Source organism: Petaurus breviceps, unplaced genomic scaffold, assembly GCF_028583685.1.
Source record: "Petaurus breviceps papuanus isolate PSGF00001 unplaced genomic scaffold, PetGlider_PUasm1.0 140, whole genome shotgun sequence".
Lineage (NCBI taxonomy): Eukaryota > Metazoa > Chordata > Mammalia > Diprotodontia > Petauridae > Petaurus > Petaurus breviceps.
In genome coordinates, this window is record NW_027185698.1 from 38079466 (window position 1) to 38101633 (window position 22168).

A 22168-nucleotide genomic window follows, 5' to 3' on the forward strand; every position below is an offset into this window, starting at 1 on the left:
GGTGATAGAGATGGTGGTGGTGATGGTGATGGTGATGGTGATGGTGACGGTGATAATAATGATTCTATCTTGGATAACCAGCCCAATTCCACCATTACATGAGAGACACTCATAAAACTCCAATCTCTGACTCTAGGATAGTTTCACATTTTTCCTGAGAAAAAACAACTGCCCATGCCATTGTCAAACTTACCAGCCTAAGTCCTTCTATTGTCAAAGCTGTCTTCCTCTAGGAGGCAATACAATAAAGTGGAAAGGCAGTAGAGACCCAAATTCCCATTTGGATTTTGTCACTCATTAACCATATGATCTAAGGCAAGGATCATTTCCCCTCCTCAAGACTTAGTGTCCTCCTCTCAAAAATGATAAGCTTGAACTCTAGTCAACAAGCATTTTTATTAAACACCTACTGTGTGCCAGGCACTGTGCTAAGTGCTGGATCACTAGAATCTGGTCCAGTTCTATCACTCTGGAGGCTAGGTTCTAAGATCCCATCCAGCTGTAATGGTCTGTGTTCTATGTTCTAAGGTTCCTCCTGGCTCTGATGGTCTCTCTGATTCTTCTGATGCAATCCTGGCTAACAATAGTCCTTCTTTTTTTTCAGCCCCTTCTCTCTCTGGATAACTTTCTTGTCACGCGATTTTCAGAAACAGGTGAAGTCCGAGTTACTGTGCAAGCTTCCTGTGGAAATTCCATGCTTCAGGACTCCAAAGTCATCAGGGTTTTAGGTGAGCCAGTTTTTATCCTTCCTGCCTTTTAAATGTCCCACATCCCCCAACCCTTTTCCAAACCTGCAAGCATTATTTTGATTCTTAGAGGAAACTGGTAGTGCAGTGGATAGAGTAATAGAAAGTCAAGAAGAACTGAGTTCAAATCCAGCCTCCAAACCTACTAGCTGTGTGACCCTGGGCAAGTCCCTTAACCTCAGTTTGCCTCCACTTTTAATCTGTAAAAGCAGGATTATAAAAAAATCCTACTTCCCAAGGTTGTTATGGAGATTGAGTTTATAATTGTATAGTGCTTAAAACAGTATCTGGAACATAATAATCACTATATAAATATTAGTTATTACTATCATTATTTATGCATAAACACATAAGCACAAGATATCATACATGGCAAAGGAAAAGTATGTTTCTTGTAATCATGAAACCTGAATTCAAATTCTCCCTCTAATACTTCTTAGCTGTTGCAACCACAGGCAAGTCGCTATTTCTCAAAGTTTCAATTTCTTCACCTTTAAAATTAACCAGTGAATACTTAAATTACAACTTTGATTTCATTATGTTCCTCCCAACAACCCTGTGAGGTGAATAGAGCACATCTCATCCTCTTTGTTTTACAGAGAAGGAAACTGACACTCTGAGATATTAGACCACAAGTCCCTTCTGGGACTCCTGTTTTTTAACTGAAATTATGATGTTACACTAGATCAGTGGTATAAAGCTCAAATAAAAATAGGGGCCACTAAATGTCCCCGAAAGTCATATACTGACTTAGAAAACCACATATTGACATTATCTGTGTTCTATTCCATCTTCATTTGTGTTGTTTAAAATGTCCCAATTTCATTTTAATCTGCTTCAGTTCTTTGAGGAAGCTACCTGGACCATTTTTGACCTCTGTGAACTATATAAATTGAGGTGCCTTCCTGGTCTGACTTTTTTGTTCTAAGAATCAGGAGATTGAAAGAGTTGAACTAGGTCACCTGTGGGGCATTTTCTGGCTCTGGATACCATAGGGGCATTCCAATTCTTAGGTTCTAACTCTGATAGTCTATGTCCTAATATTCCTTCCAATTCTAACATTTTTTTTTTTATTCTATTGTCTTCCATTTTACATGCTGTGTTTTAATACAGTAACCCTTCCACTTTGGACATTATATAAGATGTCTTCCAGCTCTGACATTTTAACTTTCTGTGAGTTTAAAGAGGTAAATGGATTAATGCATTTTCCCCTGTGACCTTAAAATTTTCCATCATTTTGCTCTACCTTTTACAAGTAAACCAAAAGAGAATCCGGTCTAATCTAAACTAAGATCAGTCAATTATACCTTCACTTTTTTGTGGGAATGGTTCTTCTCAGGTTTAGAGCATTAAGGATTTCAAAGCCCTTTGTCTTTCCCTCTGTCAATGGTAAATGACCCTTCTACCATTGGCTGTTTACATGGCATCACAAGGTGTTTTGCTTTATCTTGTCAGTTGCTAAAGGGGCAAGATCCCTGAAAGATGCCAATAACAGCTGAATTATTTATACTGGAGGAATGTGCTGTCAAATCAGGGATTAGCCTGATCCAAAAAATAAAAAGAGACATTGTCTAATCCTCAGGTATGAAGAATGAGGGATGGAGCAGAGGAGAATACAACCTTTATGTCTTATGGGCCTCATTGTCAGTCAAGTCTCTTGTGCTAATAGCCTCAGAAACACCTCACTGCCCTGTGCATATTTCAGGATAATAGGCCAGAGTTAGTGAAATAGACTAAATGAACTCTTAGGCTAGTTTTCCCATTGATATGGTAAGTGGGTTTCATTAGAGCAACTGAAGCCATTGAAAACATGAATTATTCTTTAAAAGCTGTGGAAAACACCATCATATTTTCAGGTTTATTCAAGCCAGAATTTTTTTTCTTTTTCTTTTTTTTGCCATCTCTATCTTATTTGACTCAATGGAAACCTAGAGAAATAGGACCCACTGTTATGTGCTTTGGGATATATAACAGGTGAACTTCTCTCTCTGGCAGCACAGCTCCTAGGAATCAACACCTTATCTATTACTGTTAACCTACAGGGCTAATCTCTCCCCTCAACTTCATTTCCCCTTGCCTTCCCTTCCTCTGCCTTCCCTCCCCAGGTTTTCTCTCCCCAGCATCATCTCCTCTCTCCTCTGCCACCTCTCCTTTATCTTTCCCCGTGGTCCTTTCCAGTTGACTCTCCTCAGCCATCCCTTCCCACACTTTTCTGCCCCCTAGTACCAGCCTCTAGAATCCTGCATTTAGAATTCTCCCATTCTGGTTGTGTGCCAAAAAGACTAAGGAAAGACTAAGCCCTCCACAAAAGGTGAGACAATGTGCCTGGAGCTTACCTGCTTAACAGGACACAATGGACTCATTGAAGCAGACTCAGCTCCTGCAGTTTGCCCCCAGTTACCGTAGTTATTCAGTTGCTATTCCAAGTAGCTTATGGGAAATGGAAGCAAGCATCAAACCCTGACTCCTGGGAACATAACTTGGGTTAGCTTAAACTGGCTTTTTCAGGCCTGTAGGAATGCTCTGTATTCTTTCCCATTGTGCCAAGGTCTCATTTCCCACATTTAGATTCAAAATCTATGCCTGCCTGAGATGCAGAGGAAACTCCCATCTATTGGCCATTTAAATTAGAGCTGTTCAAAAGTAAAATGTTCTTCCTTTGTAGAAAGACTTTTTCATCCTTGCTGGAGGCTAGATGACCACTTGCCATGGATGTTATAGAAAGAATTTCTCCCTTTTTTATTCAAAATTTCACTGATACTTTTTTCTCAGTTCACATATCCCCATGGTCCTCTGATGTTACCATATCTGTAGTGGATAGGGTATCAGACTTGGAGTCAGAAAGTCTTGGGTTCAAATCCTACTTCACATACCTAATAGCTCTGAGTCTTCTTTAACTTTTTTTTTAAAGTGCCTCGTTTCCTCATATGTAAAAAGAGTAGGGTAGATGATGACCTCTAAGGTCATTTCCACCTCTATGATCCTGTGATCATTTATTATAGCCCAGTAATATTTTATGACCATCATCATATACCACAACTTGTCTAATCATACCTTAATCAGTGGGGGTCTGTTTTATGTCAAGTTCTTTGCCTTTACCCCAAAAAAAGCTGCTATAAATGTATGTTGATGAGCATGGGATCTTTCTATTGTATCATTGGTTTCCTATATTTAGCAGCAGAATCTGCATCAAAAGGTATAGATATTTTCATCACTTTCTTGCCATAATTCCAAAGAGCTTTCTAGAATGGTTGGACCAGTTTGCAGTTCTATTATATATTATGTGCTTCTAGTTTATTATACTACTAGTGTCCTACTAGTATATTAGGGTGCTTGTCTCTCTACAGTCTGGTAGAAGAGTTTCCTCTTCCAGTATATTGAGCTGTGTGAGTTCTGAGGTCCCTAAAATTCTTTGATTCCATCCCATTCCCATGACACAACTCCCATTCAAGGATCATATGCCTAGTGCCAAGGCCCAGTCTCACGCTAGTTAACTTTACAGAGGTCCATCCCCAGTCTTACTCCAACAGGATTGGGTTTTGGCCATAACAATACTAAAAGACTTCTAGTAAGTTATAGAGCAGTTATGATCTGTATCAATAAAAAGCATACCAATACTGACCAAATTTTAAGAATTGCTTACCTTGCAAGGTTGATGTAAGGAAAATTGGATTGGATCCAAGAGCTAGAGCCAGAAGGAACCTTAGGGGCTATCTAGTCCAATCCTATCATTTTACAAATGAAGGATTTGTGACTTATATAAGGTCACATAGTTAGGAAGCATGAGAGGTAGGATTTGAATCCAGGTTCTCTAACTCCCTTCTCTACTATGTGTAAAGGTTTAGTGCTTAGGATTTGGGCACAAGACTGTGGAAGTGGATAAAGTCCTGTCATTCATGCCCTAAAGGAGTTTATAAATTGGCTAGAGAGATGATCTAACCAACTATGAATAACACCAATAGCAAAAATCTATTGTAACTCATTGTTGTACAGTGTCCCAAAAGTCTTAGTACAGTCTGAAGCTATTAAGAGCTAAAACTCTAATTTGATTATTAAAACTGCACTAAGATTCTGAGGACACCCTATTTTAATCTTATAAAGATGTTTGCTCACCCAATACCATAACATAGTGTGCATATGATTTAGCTTCATTTTACCAATGAGAAAACCAAGGCTCAGAAAGGAAGAGATGGTATATAATGAAGAGTGTAGTAAAAAGAACACTGGACATAAAGCCAGCTAACTTGAGTTGAAGCCCAGGCTCTGCTATTTCATGGCCATCATCACCTTATACAGGATTCGTCATCTGTCCTACCATACTATGAAATAATGTAAAAGCAGACTGATAGCATGGAAAAAAATTGAGAACTGGGGGTCAAGAGGCTAGAGTTTGAATACCAGACTGACTACTTATTAGTTATGTGACCATGAACAAATCAATTAATCTCTCTGAGCCCCAGTTTCCTCATTTGAAAAATGGAGATAACAGCACTTACCCCCTCTAATTCGGAGGCTCTTGTAAAGGAAGTTCTGTCTAGATGGGGAGATTGTTATTAGAATATAAATACAAGCTACATAGTATTGGATTTTATGGCACAGACTGTAAGTACTTCAGAGCTTCCCAGAAATCATTTTTAATTGTTCAAATCATTTTGTCTCCATCTCTCTCCAGATCAATTTCAAGTTCTGCCCCTGAAGTTTACCAAGCACTTGGATATGTACAATCCTAACATCCCTGAATGGAGAGAAGACATTGGCCTGGTAGTCACCCGCCTTCTTTCTGAGGTGAGCCCCCTGAAAGTGTCATAACTTCTCCCAGAGAGAAGACTAGAAAGGTCATGGGCAGGATGCTATTGTTTCAAGGAAAATGGGCCAAATTCAATGACTGACAGGATGGTGCCCCAGGGCCATCCAGAGAGGCAGGCAGATGGAGATGGGTGTCACTGGGGTACCAGCTTGCTGGTCACAGCAAAACAACACTGAATGTTCAGCTCCGACACTGCCTAATTGGCAGTTAAGAGCAAATGCAGCTGTGAGAGAATTTTGAGCCAGATGGAAGGAAATGATGCTGATGCGGGAAAAGCCATAGCTTATATGTGATATAGCTATGGGGTGGGGATGAGGGATGTGTGTGTGTGTGTGTGTGTGTGTGTGTGTGTGTGTGAAGAGATTGTTGGGGGAATGATGATAGAATTATCTCTGACTGTAAAGCTACAGCATAATCTCCAGAAAAATAAAAATTAATATCTGTCCAGTGTGCTGACTTTTGTCTTTTTATGGAAGTTATAGTCAGTGGTAACAATTATAATTAGGTTATCAAAACAGCATTGCTAAAATGCCAAGGTTGCCACACTATCATTAAACAATGGTAACCATAATTATTATAGGAATTAATTCTATGAGGTCATCTTCTTTAACCCTCTTATTTGTATCTGAGGAAAGTAATGGAAATGACTTGCCTGAGGTCATACAGATCTCAAATAGGAGAACATGGACTTACCAGCAAGTCTTCTGATTCAGAATTTATTGTTTTTGCCATTAACAATCTATTCATCATTGAGCATTGAAGACGTACTTTGTGATCGATACTATACTGAACACTGGGATTAAAAGGCAAAAACGAAGCAGTCCCTGGACTCAAGGAACTTAGAGTTTATCAGGAAAGGCATGCAGAACGACAATGCAGTAGAGTGGAAGGAGAGCAGGACATGGCACTTGGAGATCTGGGGTCCAGTGATGTTACTTAGTCTACTGAATCCCAAGTTGCTTCATCTGTACCATGAAGATAACAGGCTGTCAATCTCACAGTTAGGGTGGGTGTCACAAAACAAAATTGATCTAACGTGGTTTGTAACTATAATAGGATTTTAAGAGGGTCAACCACTTACTGGGAGCTTACAAGGAGCAATAACCCCTTGGCTTCTACTGGACTCATTGCCATATTCATTCACATCACCTTGAGTTCAAGGATATCGTTCAGATATTCTCTCATTAATTACTTAGGCTCAGATCTCCTAATGCCCATTTATGAAATATCATTTAGTAAAGCAGATAAATGTCTTTCCCCCTAAGCAGTATCATAACTATATAACTCATTCACAAACAGTAATAGAAAGGCATAAGTAATTATTTAAATTATTTAAGCTCTAATAAAGATCACAGTCAGAGTCAACCTTAGCCATCACTGTAACTGCAGATGACTTCCCATTACTTCTGGAAACATAGTTCCACTCGGTTCACTCAACATACCAAGCAAAATCTTTCATTAAGGATTCTCTTTGCCTTCTTTGCAAGATCAATGTTTATACTTTGTGGAAGCCCCTCCATTTTCTTCCTCTTTGTCTTCTTCGGGTTTTTTTTAAAGTAACTCTTCTCGGTCTCTTCAAAAAGTGCCATGAGAAAACTCACTCATAGAATGTTTTGTAAACCACTATTCTCCAAGCTTCCCTGCATCATAAAAAGTTACAATCAATAACTATAGTGGAGGCTTTTGAAACAGGTGCTAGATGAGGACCCTGAGACAAGATACAATGATGAGTAAAGTTCTGTCTCTGCCCTTAAGGATCTACGTCTAGAAGGGCAGGTAGTACTTAAGTAGATTGTGCTAGATTATTCCTATAACAGTAGGCAGCATCTTCTGCAAAAGCAAGGTGACTGGTAAAAACCTAATCCAACTAAATTTAAGACTTCCTACCATCTGACTCCAGCCTACCTTTCCAGCACCATATTCATTTCCACGGATACTGAAATTACAACCAAACTCAACTATTAGCTTTTTCATGTTCTTCCTTGTTCTTGCCCACTTCTATATATAAATCATGTTCCCTCCTAATCTCTACCTTGCAAAATTATTCTCTTTCTTCAAGGCCCACTTCAGGTGCCAACTCTTCCAGGAAGCCTATAAGTGGTGGTCATTGATTATCGAATTCAACAAAAAATGTATAAATATAATATATTCAAGGCAATGTTCTAAGTACAAGGGATAAAAGACAAAAACAATATAATCCCTGTCCTTAAGGAACTTAGATTTAACTGGGGACTTACAAGTTGGGCACACTTATAAGTAAGTGTCATATATGTATTTATCTACATATCCAAATAGTCATATTCAACAAATCTAAGAGTGTTTGAATTCTAACAGCTGGAAGATCAGGAAAAGGTGGAAGCTGATCTGAGATGTAAAGGAAGCCAGAGATTCTACAAGGAAGTTAAGGAAGTAGTGTGTATGAGACATGGGGGAGAGAATAGGTAAAAGGGAAGAATACAAAATCAGATGCAGAAAATTGGGAAGAGCCAGATTACGGAAGGCCTGAAATTTGATTTGCAATCTAAGGAAAGGCAATAGGAAATCATTGAAGATTTTGCTCCAAGAAGGGAAGTTGGTGATGGGGAGGATAATTAGTTTCACTGACTTCAGGTAGGTATGCTGTTAATAGTGGAAAGAACTTTGAAAGTGAGGTGCTATGGGTTCTAGTCCTGGCTCTGCCAAACACTTACTGTGAGAAGCTGAGTATGTTATCTTCTTTCCCTGAATCTCAGTTTCCTTAAATTTCTAAAATAAGAAGTTTGTAATAAAAGTACTCTCTTCCTCCTTTAACAATTCATTAATCACTAAACCAGGTGCCCTCCCACCAAAAAATATCTATATAGCAAGCTGACCGCTAAATAGGATGCTATTTCTACAGGAAACCAATATCCCTGAAGAATCTCTGCTAACTGTGGTGAAGCCAGGCCTGCCCACAACTGCTGACTTGCATGTGCTTTTGCCATCACCTAAACCAAAGAGGAAGAGGAGCATACCAAGCGATAAGGTAAGTCAACCATCTCAAATTTGAATATATGCATATAGAGGCTGTTAACCATCAGAATCATGGAAGTCATATTACCTTGGGAGTGTAGTATATACAAGCATAGAACTTGAGAGATCTGGGTTCTAGTTCAAATTCTATCATGAGTACAATGTTGATAAATGTTTGCTAATTGATTTATCCTGATGCATGACCTTGGGCAAGTCACTTGACTTCTTTAGGATTCACTACCTTCTTCTATTAAATGGAAATAATCCTTATACTTCAACCACCACCTTAGAGGATATCCTCTAAGGACTCTGCAAGTAATACAGAAAAATGGATGACTTGTGTTTTTTTTTTTATTTAATAGAAGGTCTCATTGGATTTAGAGCTGGAAGATCATCTAATCCAAACTCTTACTTTTATACAGTAGAAGCAGAGACCCAGAAGGCAAGCAATTTTCTTACCAGTAAAGAGCAGCTTCATTTCAGCTAAACAAACCCCTCTGTTATCTTATTGTCTTATTGAAGTAGGTGTTTGGGGGCTTTGATTCTTTTGGTAATATACATGTTGACTCTCTGTCCTAGGAATTAGGGTCTTGCCATATGCCCAAACATATTTCCTCATTGCCCTTTCTTCTAATAGCTTTTTCAAAGTGTTTATCCTCCTTGTTCTCTCTAACTTTTGATCATTTTCTTCTCCTGGATCTCTTTTTTCACCTCTTTCCAGGATTACCTTCCTCCATTGGTTCATTTTCTTCTTCCTATCTCTTAAATGAAAGTATCTCCCAAAGCTGTATCCTAGATCCTCTTCAGTTCTCATCTACTCAAATAGATTCAATTGTTACCTTAAAGCCTTTGGCTCCAAAATCTATACATACAGCCCTGGTTTCTTTCCTAATTCTTCCCTTCCCTAGTCTCACATTTCTTACTAGCTTCTGGACAACTCCACTGGAATTTCATGATTGTGCCTCAAACTCAATGGACCTTAAATCATACTCACTATTTAAGGCTGCAATCTGCAATTCTTGCCTTATCTATTTCACCCAGATTTATAACCTCACAGTCATCTTTGACTCTTCCCTCTTCCTCACTCTGCACATAAAATCAGTTATCAAATCTTATTAAATTTTCTTCTTTACTTTATATCCCATCTGTCTTTTTTTTTCAATTTTTCCATTCTCCTAGCCAACCCTCTAATATGGGTCCTTTTCACTCTTTGCCAAGATCCTGTTACCTCCTGACTTTTCTTTCTTCAGTCTCTTCTTTCTCATTTATTTGCTGTTGTCTATATGCCAGGTATTATGCTAAGCAAAGAAAAGCAAAAAACAAAACAAAACAAAAAAAAAAACACACAATCCCTTCTCTGAAGGACTGTATATTCTAAGGGAAGAGGGAAAATAACATGTCAATATCTAGGTACATGCACACACACACACACACACACACACACACACACACACACACACACACACACACACACACACACACACAGCTTGGGGAACCAGGAAGGCTTTTGGTAGAAGTTAGGAGGCAAAGAATTTCAAGCATAGGGGGAGTCCAAAATAACATTAGCTTTTTTTTTTCTTTTTTGGACTGCCATATCATACTGCTAACACTTTAGAGTCTACCTAAATATCCAGATATTTTCATTTAAAAAAATCAGAACAAATTTCCCCCAAAAAAAAGCTGTTATGGTATGTATCACTACCCTCCATACATGTTAAGCTGATTTTCTTATTTGCTAAATTGATTAAATTCCAGAACCAGCAAAAATGCAGATAGAAACATACAGGAAATTAACTGAAAACAAAATGCATAATCATAAATTATGAAGCATAGTTTAACAATTAGATGCATTAGAACTGAAGTCATTTAAATAAGAAACAGACCAGGATCTGCAGGACTGTTGGATCACTGACCATGGTGCTGAAATATCTGAAATCCAAAGAACTCTATCAGAATTCTTAGCTTCCTGGCTGTGGGACTGACTACAACCCCGGAATTAAGGAAATAAGAATTTAACATTTAAAAGTGAGAGAACTTATAGAATTTTTCAACCTTAAATGAACCTTAGAACTAGAGGAAGTGACTTGTCCAAGGTCCCAATAGATATCAAGCGTCTGAGCCAGAATTTTGACCCCTATCTGAATCCAGTGCTCTTTCTAATATACCATCCTTCCTATAATGACAGGGTGTCAGTCAAATCAGGGTCCTGTGTAGAAAACAATTGATTTTAGTGCCTTTGACACCTGCACACTGTGGATAAACAAATGTTCCTGAATAACAGTGGTTATTGCTTCAGCAGAATGACAGCTTCTCCTGTCCAGGTGACAGTTCATACCAGTGTCACCAGAAAAATCCTGACAGTTTGCAATATCTTTTTCTGGTCATCTTTGATACTGCCCACCTTTGCTTTTCCTGCCTTCTTCCTCCAGCCCATCCAGAGTAAAAAATGGAGGTGTGTTGGTTTTTTTTAATCAGAATGATCACTTTGAAAAATATGCATGCATATATTCTACAAAAAAATACTCTATCAAAGCATCCTAGTCTACCAGAGACCCTTATTCCTCCCCACTGCCTGGCAGTCATATCCTGCATCCCTGCTGTGAGTTAGATATATTTTGTTCCCAGTCATAGCTTCTAGTACTGATGAAATGTAGATCCATCCTTTCCTTATAAATATAAATATGGTAGATTAGGATCCTGTTTTGGACCATATTCGTGTTATGTGAATGTAGATGGAGATAATTGTTGAGGGAACTGGTGACCATGTCCTACAAAGATCAAATGAAGAAAAAGGAGATATTTGCCCTCTGTGAAAGAAGATTTAGAAGAAACATGCCCCCTGTCTTCAAGTTTTGAAAGTTTGTCATTAAGAGGGAGAATGCTTCTTGTTTTGACTGTCCTGAGAGAACAATTAGGAGAAATTATAAGGAGGCAGGCTTGGGTTCAATCTTTGGACAAACCCCTAAATGACTAGAGTTATTCTAAATTTGAATTGATTTAATCAATAGGTAGTGATTTTCCCAATACCAGAGGTCTTCATCAAGAGCTACACTGTCAGAGATTTTGTAGGACAGATGCTGACTCAGATAAGGGTTGGAATATAAGCCCACTGAGTAGCTCTCTTCCAATTTGTTATTACAGATTCTTACTCATCAGTAAAGGACAATAAATCATGTGTGGGAGGACAGCAGTCATGAGAATAATATGAGATTTTGGTCATTTCAGTACCTGATTGTATTTTTATTGTACTTATCTAGTTCTCTGAACACAGTAGTAACTAATTGGCTACTGTGTCTACTCCATCTGGGTCAAAGCTTCCCGAATCAACTAGTAGAAACAGAATCAGAGAAATAAAGAATGACTGAGCTGATAAATCAGAAAAAGGTCAGAATAAGGAAACTCAGATCCCCTGCACCTCTGAGATCCTGGGCAGTCATAGGACTTTCCTACTTTCAGCTGTCCTTAGTTTCAATTTAACTACTTACTGTGACCGTGGGCAATTCCCTTCTCCTCTCCAGGCCTCAGTCTCATCTTCCAGAAAATATATGGGGGAGGAGGGAAGCAACTAGATAATCATCAAGGTTTCTTCCAACTCCAGTTCTGTTATTCTGTGAGTCATCCCTCCTATTCTCAACATGTAGCTCTCTCGTCCCTGACCCAGTGCCATAGTTCATTTTTTTTTTAAGAAAAATTCCATTAAAATAAAAGCTATGTGCTAAAAGCCTACCTCACTGAGCCCATCATGAGCCAGAGCTGAGTGCCAAGTTAGTGCAGGTCTCAGACCTCCCTGTGGTTTCTAACCTATGCAACAAAAGAGGCCAGTAGAGGGGTCTAGTGCCTCTGCCATTTTGTCCATCCTGCCTGAAATTAGGAAGTGCAAAGGGCTGTTTTTTCATTAGTGAATATGGATCTAAGGATCTAAGGCATCTTGTCAAGCTGAAGAACAAGTCAAAATATAGAATATCAAAAGGCCAAAGAGGAAGTACAATGAAAAGAAAACTAGGCTAGAAATCAGAAAACATGGATTTTGGTCATAACTTGTTACTAATAAAGTATACACTGAAAAGTTATTCTCCCTTTCTAGGTCTTAGTCTACTTGGAGTATGACTGGAGTCAGGAAGACCTGAGTTTAAATCCAGTCTCAGACACTTACTAGCTGTGTGACCCTGAGAGAGTCACTTAACCCTATTTGCCTCAGTTTCCTCATTTATAAAATAAGCTGGACAAGGAGATGACACTCTAGTATCTTTGCCAAATAAACACCAAAAGGGGTTAATGAAGAGTTGGTAATGTAACTGAAAATGACTAGACAACAACAATGATACTTATCTATAAAATAAGGGCCTAGAATAAGGTTTTATAAGGTCTCGTACAACTCTAAAATTCTGTGTTCTACAGGCCGTTCCAACTTAAATATTCTATGTCCCATGGTCTATTCCAGTTCTGATATTTTAATGTTGCTTGATTCTGTCCAAACCCTGAGTGTTTGCCTCAGCTGGGAATAGAGGATCTGAGGCAATGTGGTCTAAAAATGTTGACACCCTCTAGAAAGGAAAGAAAAGTTGTTTTGACCTTTTATAGACTAGAGTATGAGAACTTTGTACTTGGCATTTTTTGTAAGGTGAACAGGCTATATTCAGTGTATTTGTTAACTTGAGGGTTTACATGGTTCTTTGCCTATTCTTTGGAGACCTGGACTTGAGAATCACAGAGAACACTAAAGGGCTAGGTGGTGGTGACCCAGTATTGCCAGATTAGCAAGCTGATACTGACTTCATCCTTGACAAAACTGTGGCACATATCCCCCTCACCCCCACTGTTTCCTTGTATACAGGTTTGGGTCATAGGCTATGGGTACCTGACACACAGACTGTAGATGTACTTGGGTCTCTGAAGATTTTGAAGAGGGATGTTCTGGACTCTAGAGTGCTAAAGATGATGATTTAGATGTCTTAGTTTTGCCAAGTTATTTGTCTGAAAGTGCTATTATAATTATGGTAGTAAGAAAGCTTGGAGCAGCTAGGTGATTCAGCAGAGAGAGTGCTGGGGGTGGAATCAGGAAGACTTCCTGAGTTTGAATCTGGTCTCAGACACTAGCTGTGTGACCCTGGGAAAGCCACTTAACCTGTTTGCCTCAGTTTCCTCATCTATAAAATGAGCAGGAGGGGCAGCTAGGTGGTCCAGTAAATAGAGCACCAGCCCTGGAGTCAGGAAGACCTGAGTTCAAATCTGGTCTCAGATACTTGACACACTTACTACCTGTGTGACCTTGGGCAAGTCACTTACCCCAATTGCCTTGCCTTCCCTCTCCTCAAAAAAAATAATAAAAAGATAAAAAATAAAATGAGCAGGAGAAGGAAATGGTAAATCACTCCAGTATCTTTGCCAAGTAAACCCCAAATTGGGTCATAAGAATCAGACACAACTGAAACAACAAACAACAAAAAATGAGAAAGCTTATGCTTTGTTTTTATTTGATGCTTATGTAAATAGGAAATTGTTAGCTTTAGGCACTTGAGAAACACTTTATACCACTAAAAACACATCTGGATGTTTGTGATCAGACAAACAAGACACAAGGTAATACACTAAACTTGGGCATTTTCTACCTAGATATATGAACCCAAAGCCAAACTTAGTCATTTTTTAAGATGACATTTCCCCCACACTGGAAGTACAGTGATCACTCACAGACCTGTCCCATAAGCAACCTACACTAGTTTCCCACTCCTTAAGCAATTTGGTGTCCATGCCACCCTGATCCCAGGGGCCTCACCATATTGGTGCTAGATTTAGTGAGTACTTTCAGTCAATTTAGCTCACTTTAGTGTAGAACTTGCAAACTTGAGATATTCCAGCCTCCTTAGTAACAAGGATTACAGGGTTGTACCATCACACCCAATTTTCCTTACTCAAAATTAGAGAAGGCTATGTTCTAGAGGGGATAATTTTCAGGTTGTAAGAACATCCTCTATCCCAAAGTAATTCCAACTACCAAAGGTGCTTGAAATTTTACCATTAGAATTTGATGCCTTTGAAGTAAGCTTTCCCTGTAGTTGAAAAATTTTTGAGGATGTCACGGACAAAATTCAGTTTTGATGAGGATTGTACATGATGAACTTTGAGGTCCCTTCTAGAATGTATATGTCTGTGATTTTAAATTGCAGATACTCCTGGTAAATGTCATTTTAATTCAAATGGACATTAATTAAATATCTGTCATAGGCAAGGTACTGTGCGAGCCACTGGAGATACAAAGATGGAACAAGATACAGTTTCGGCATCTTTTGAATGAGCACAGGGGATAAGGCATATACATAATTAATTAGCTATATTACAATGTGTCATCAGATTTAAGGAGAGAGACATCCCTTACATATAGGAATACCAGGAGGGAAATCCTAGAGCAGGTGTGATGTGATATTGTACTTAAAAGAGGAGAAGGATGTTATGCAGAGAAAAAGAAAGGAAGTCTGAATGAGGGCTCTAGAACTGGAAATGGTGAGTCTTCCACTTTTGTTACAATAGAAAATATTTCAAAGGCAATGGTGGGAGAAAATATTAAAAAATTGGACGGCAGTCTTATTATATGTTGAATATTATCCTAAGAGTTTGGAAGATGTTTCTTAGGGCAATGGGGAGCTACTTTATATTTGCAAACTGGTAACTGACATGATCTGAATTCTGCCTTAAAATTACACTGGATGTTTTAAAATATTTGGAAAGATCACTGGGCTTAGAGGCAGTTAACCTGGACTTGAGTCTGAGATATGGTACTTATTCATTGAGTAGTTATAGGTCAGTTACTCTGCCTTTCTGAGACTCAGTATGTTCCCTATAAAATAGGGATAATATTAAGTAGTATGGTATAGGGGATAATGTACCAGTACGTATAGTGGATAATGAAACAAATTTGTAGTCAGGAGGACCTGGGTTCGAATTCTGTCTCAGATATTTACTAGATATGTGACTTAACCTCTTCAGGACTTAGCTCCTTCATCTATAAAATGAGTATTCATTGACCTCCCAGGTCACTTTCAGTTCTAAATCTATGATCTATGGTATATACAGCCACATAACCCTAGGCCAGTCATTTAACATCACAGTGCCCCAAGCAGCTGTGGTAGACTGACTTCCAAAGCAGATGCTCTTCAGTATCAGTGAAATAAGTTCCCTACTTCCCTACTCAGATGAAATCAGAGATCTAATTCCCAATCCACCCCACAGATACTTCTATTACATCAAAGGGATTTTATTTTAAAAAGCATTTCATGAATGTTGAAGGCCTATAAAATGTGAGCTATTGTTATTGGGAGGTAGATAGAATTGAGATGGTAAAGTCAATTAAGAGGTTATTACATTGGTACAAGTATGCAGTGAATAGGGCTCTCAATGAGGGTGGTAGCAGTAAGAGTGGAAAGGAAGGGATGGTTTTATGAGTTAATTTAAAGTTAGAATCAAAGAAACCTGACAAGTAATTGGATATCAAGTAAAAGAGAGAGAAGAATCAAAGATGCCTGGGTTACAGAAAGAAAAATGGAGCTCATCAACAGAAATAGGGAAATTAGGAGAAATGATAGTTGTTTTTTTTAAGGGATGCAGGTTAATGTCAAAATCCTAGATCACATTATTAAAAAGATAATGGTTGGTAAGCATTTAGAAAACTGAAAGTAATCTCCAAGATTCTGCATGATATCTTCAAGAACAAGTCATGCACTCTAAATGTATTTCCTTTTTTGATAAGACTATTGGACCTGGAATGCTATGACCATGGCATTCCTGGATTTCAGTGAGGCATTTGTCAAAGCTGCTTATGCTTTCCTTCTGGATCCAATGAAGCAATAAGTGGATTTAAAATAATCCGACCCAAAGAGTACTCCTTAATGGGTTGGCATCAGTTTGGAAGCACATATCTAATAGAGTACCCCCAAGCACTTGTCCTTGACTCTGTGCTCTTCAATATTTTTATTGGTTACTTGGATGAAAGCATATATGACATGCCTATCACATTTCTAGATGGGTTAGCTAGTGCACACACATCCAGAATCAGTAAAATCTCAACATGGGCCTACTCCTAAAAGATGAAATTGAATAAGTTTAAGAGTTGAGTGTTATACTTGATTTCAAAGAACCTATTTGTAAAGTACAGGATTAATAATTCATGGACTGCCAGTAGTTCATGTAGTTAAAGATCTGGGTGTGTTAATGGAATGCATAAAATACAAACTCAATGTTAGTCAGCAGTGTGACATGGCAACTAAAAAGCTAACTTAAACTTAGGCTGCAATACTGAGGCCAATTCCTGCAAGCATATTTTAAGCAGGATGAGGACAGGCTGGGCCCAAGCAGAATAAGCTTAATCCCTCTTCCAAATAACAGACTTTCAAAACTGGAAGCCATTTTCTTGATCGTTTGTCTTTTCATCCTTGGCTTCTCTTTCATTCCCATTTCCTTTACCGCGCTGGTCATCTTTTCCCAGTTGTCCTTCCTAAAATATGTAGCCAAAAACTAAAAAGAAATTGAATTCATCCAAGGTTAAGATTACAACCTGAGGAATTTAGGTCTGCAGGACCAAAGAGGCAGAATTCCAGATAAAAGAATCATAGGGTCATAGAACAAGAAAGGTCCCTAGAGGTCATCTAGTTCAATTTTATCATACAAAGAACAAAACATAAGGATAGGCAAGGAAATCAGTGGCAGTGAAACATGCCACAAGGGACAGACAAAAGTGACTACTGTATCCATAGGGTTGCTTTGGAAGAGGCTTAATTCTCAACCCCTGCCTGGGATTCACAGATTCTTGCCTTTGTCCTGCCTCTATTTTCTGGTCAGATGGAGGAGGGAGCAAGAAGTAGAACTGTGATTTCATTAGTATAGACATCTCTCAAAAAAGAAACTTTCTACCAATGCAGATTAATAGTCTTAAAGAGTTGTGTAGAATACTGAGTAGTTAAGTGATTTACCCAAGGTCACATAGTCAAGATTTATCTGAGTCAGGGGCGGCCAGGTAGCACAGCGAGTAAGAGCACCGGCTCCAGTGTTGGAATGACCTGGATCATATCTGGGCTCAGATACTCAGCACCACACCCAGAAATAACTGGCTGTGTAACCTTGAGCAAGTTACTTAACGCCGATTGCTTAGGGGCCGCCAGGTGGTTCAGCGAGTAAGAGCACCGGCTCCAGTGTCGGGATGACCTGGATCATATCTGGGCTCAGATACTCAGCACCACACCCAGAAATAACTGGCTTTGTAACCTTGAGCAAGTTACTTAACCCCGATTGCTTAAAAAAAATTTATCTGAGGCAGAACTTGAATCCAGATCCTCCTGCCTAAGGCTTACTCTCTATCTACTATGCCATGTTGCTTTTCACTTACAGGTGAGGAAGCCAAGGCTGAGAGAGAAGGGACTTTTCTAAGTTACCCAGAATGTTAGCAGTACAGTCAAATGTCTTGACTCTAAACCCAGGGCTCTTTCCATTAGACTCCATGGGGGTGAAGTGTAACTTCAGTTGCTGAAGGGAGCCAGGTTAATATGGAGGACAAATAAATCAAGGTCTGATAGCCTAGAAAATTACTGCTCCTGAAAATGCTCAAAGACATGTATCTTCTATTGGCAAGTCACTGGGTATTTTTAATAATAACGTTATTTTGGAGCAATGTAGACAATTATATTTCAGTCTATTTGATCTGCATTAGGAAAAAGTAAATATATGGCTGTAGAATTTTATGTTAGTGAATAAAGCCAACTGCCCTTCCTTAATAAGATGCCCCAGAAGCCAAGAGAACAGGAGTTTGAGAAATCACAACAAAATGCCTGTTGTCACCAAACATCGTACAAACAATTTTACCCAACGTGCAGCAGATCAGAAATGTTAGAATAATTGCCCTGTGGTCCTGATCAGGAACCTGTGCATATTGGGGAAAATTTAATAAGAACTGTTCAATGAACAGGTTGCAATTTCCCACCCATCAGCCCAATAGTGCATGTAAGTGAAATGCTGCCAAACAGTGAACAGAAGATGCTAATGGGTTCAGCCATGAGTAAGATGAGGCCATAAACATTTGTCATTTGCCACACAAATGGGTTGCAAGGATAAGTCTGCTTTTCAGCTAAAAGTATCTGAAGGTAACAACCCGTTCATTGAAGCTGATCTGCTGACACTCAGATTCTATGGCATGGCATAAAGGAAATTTTCTTCCCCATCAGAGAAGTGTAGAATTATTAAGATTCTGAATTGGAGTGGGCCCCCAAAAGGTCTTCTACTCCATCCACCTGTCCAGTGCATAACTCCCCCCTCTGCAAGACAACATCCCTGATGGTCACTGTCCAGGTTCAGAGGCAGTGTGCTTTTGTGGGAAGCTCAATAATGTACAAGTTTTTGAGCTAAAAGAGATTTTAGAACATGGAATTAGAATTTGAAGAGAACTTTGTCCTGTACTGTCCTTTTATACATGAGAAATCTGAGGCTAGTAAAGTTCCAAAGTAAGATCCAAGGCCACATCTTGGAAGCTTCAGCCCTCTGTCTACTATATTCTAATAAGAATGGTTAAATAACTTACCCAATGGAACACAGCTAGTAATGGGGAGAGTGGGGAGTAGGCTTTGCCATGGAACAGAACTAGTTTCAATTGTTGACTCTAAAAGTTGTGAGAGTTTTAACTGTGGGAAAGTCACTTCATCTTGAGCCTCAGTTTCTTTATCTCTTAGACAGAGATAATGAATCTGGCACTGCCCCTTCCCCTAAACTATTTAGCACTACAGTAAGTGAGTTTTTACTATTCCACTTGGCATTCTTTTGGATCGGCAGCTCTCAAGTTCTCAAGACACAAGACATCCCAAATAAAATATTTGTCCTTTGTTTTGTTTTCCTTCTTATTTCAGAGGATCGTGGCCATTAAGCAAGTCTTGAATGCCCACAACATCAGCTTTTTCCTAAGAGGAGGCTTCTGGGTACTGGTAACACTGCGAGACACAGATTCAGGTAAAGACAGAATTTGTTTTGTTCTTGTTCTAGACATTGGGAGTCTAGGACTGAACAATTAAGTCCCTTTGACTAGATGCTGGGGCCCACCAGTATGATTTAAGGATTGTTCAGAAGCTTTATCCAATGGAGCATTGTTAATGATCTGGTGACCTCATTAACTCTTTAGCTGCCTATCCAGTTCCACTCATAATTTAGCTTGAAGATAGATGGTTATGTATTGGAAACAAAATCTGACTGTCTAGACAGTCCCCATTGATGCTACTGAAGTATTTCATAGTTTCTTCATCTGCAAAATAAGGACATTGGGCTCTGCTCAGTTCTGCCATCTTAAGTGCGGCATTTGAAGGTCTCTCCTAAGGTTCCCACTTGATTTCAGCTCTCTCTCAGCAATAAAATCAATGCTTCTATGAATCATAAAAAATGTGAACAATCATGCATAAAAAATTAAACCAGGAGAGTTGTAATTAATGAATACAGTTTTCAGGATTCAACTGTACCCATGAAATTAAGCTTTTCAATCTCTAATTCCTATGGATAACAAATTCTCTCTTTCCTTCTGGATTTTATTATTTTTTTTCCCTTTTTGGATGATAACCTCAGTAGGGATTGAAGAGCTTTCCTCTCCTCTTTAAATACCTGCCTTTTTTCCTAATCTGATTTTTATTGATGTCTTTGGTTTTTATATCACATTAATTTCTGAATATATCCCTTCTCTTTCTCTCAGCTGTGCCTTGTAACAAAGATTTTTCAAAGAAAAAATTCAAAAAGTAGTTTAGAAAAACCAGCTAATACCTCAGTAACAACTGACAGGATTTGAAATATTCCATATCCATACCTTCCCCCCCCCCCCTATTTCTATAAATAGGGGGAGAGGAGTATGATTTAATTACTCTGACATCCATTATAAAATACAACTGAATGTCTAAGGGAAGGGACTGTGCACATTTTAGTGGGTTGCACAGAAAGCTAAATCCTATTAGTCAAGTGAAATACAACTACCAAGTTATAAGTCAGGGGTTCTTACCCTTTTTTGTGTCTTTGAAAGTCTGGTGAAGTCTATGGTTCCCCTTCTCAAAATAATATTTTTTGATGATTTGATATTTTGTTTTTCCCCCAATTACATGAAAAAAACCCAACAGAATCCTATTTTAATGCATAGAATAAAATAGATAAGGTTACTAAAGACACTAATGATATAGAAATATTTATCAAAATACATTTTTAAAGTTCATAGACCTTTATCCCTACTTTTAAGAAACTTTCATATAAGTAAGAGGCTCACTGAATGTCAGAGTTGGAATGAATCTTAGTATAGAGAATATAGAATTCTTGACTTGGAAGTGATCTTAGAAATCTAGCCCAGATGCTTCATTTTGCAGATGAGGATACTGAGTCCCTGAGAGGCCAAGTGACTGGACTTCTGTTCAATCTTCCAGTGAGCCTAGGAGCCTCTCTGACTTAAGCCTCATCTAAAGGAACCCAAGGATAGAATTAGAATTCTAAGTGGTGAATCTTTCCTCAAAATCAGTTGAATTGTTGTGGAGCTCACCTAGACAATCTACTAACCATCTTGTTGATTTTTAGATTCTCAGAGGACTGGAGGAGGTGGTGGATATTGGGCCCTCATGGTTCTTTTCCTTATCTGCCTCTTTGCAGTGGGAGCATTCATCCTCTACAAATTTAAAAGGCAAGTCCAGTTCCATTTCTTTCAGGTATTGAATAATAGATGTATGTACCATGTAATGAAGTTGTTGCTCTATGTAAATAAATAACATTGGATGTCTTCCATGTGGTGTAAGGTGTATGCCTTGCCTCCAGAACATTGCCTACATCTAGTTGTTATCAAAGCCTGAGATTCCACCATTAGAGCTTCTCCACAGCTCTAGCTGAAGTGGTCATCCCTTTTAAAATTTACATAATGGTAGGAAGAAGCCTAAGAATTCACTTATCATTCATTCACACCTCATTAAGAAAAGATTTATCACATTGGGTGAAGTGGAAAGAACATAGGCCTTCAAGTAAGAGACCTCCCTTGACCATATTACCTGAGTGACCCTCAGCAAGTCAACGTACTCTGAGCACCAGTTTCCTTGTTTATAAAATATAGAAGTCATATTATATTGTCTCTAAGGCTGCTTCTAGTTCTAAAATTCTATGAATTTTCCTTTTCCAATGTAATAGTAAACCACTCTAGTATCTTTGTCAAGAAAACCCTAAATGGGGTCACAGAGAGTCAGAACAAGACTGAACACATTTCCAATTATACTCTTAGATTTGACTTCAGCTACAAATGCAAAAAATCCAGACCTTCCTGAGGGTAGGAAGAATTCAAAGTCCCATACCCACCCTGAGAAAAAGCATCATGATTGCTGGAATGTTTTTAGATAGTGACACTCTTTACTGCCCATCACCCATTTATCTCCATCTTCCCTATAACAAATCTTCCTTTGCTTCTAGTTTATAATAAATGCTACCTCTTTATGGGAGGTTAGGAATCCTAATTTGGTGCCCATCTATGGAGGACTAAGAGCCTCACTGAACTGTTTGGTGTGCCCCAAACCCACTGCAACATGATGGAAAGATGGTTGATATGTGCAATAATATTATCTCGATGGCAACCCAGCCAAAGTCTGGCCTT

General features: G+C 38.7%; 1 protein-coding gene across 3 annotated transcripts in view; it reads left to right on the forward strand.

Moving 5' to 3' along the window:
- The window catches only part of SORCS2 (sortilin related VPS10 domain containing receptor 2), a 1276597-nt gene that overhangs the window by 1232302 nt on the left and 22127 nt on the right, over positions 1–22168 (forward strand). For all 3 annotated transcript variants that reach the window (XM_069070295.1, XM_069070289.1, XM_069070305.1), the window contains exons 21-25: positions 605–728; positions 5419–5531; positions 8432–8557; positions 19428–19527; positions 21115–21217. In XM_069070295.1, coding sequence (XP_068926396.1) covers positions 605–728; positions 5419–5531; positions 8432–8557; positions 19428–19527; positions 21115–21217 — 566 coding nt within the window. The remainder of the gene's footprint in view (positions 1–604; positions 729–5418; positions 5532–8431; positions 8558–19427; positions 19528–21114; positions 21218–22168) is intronic.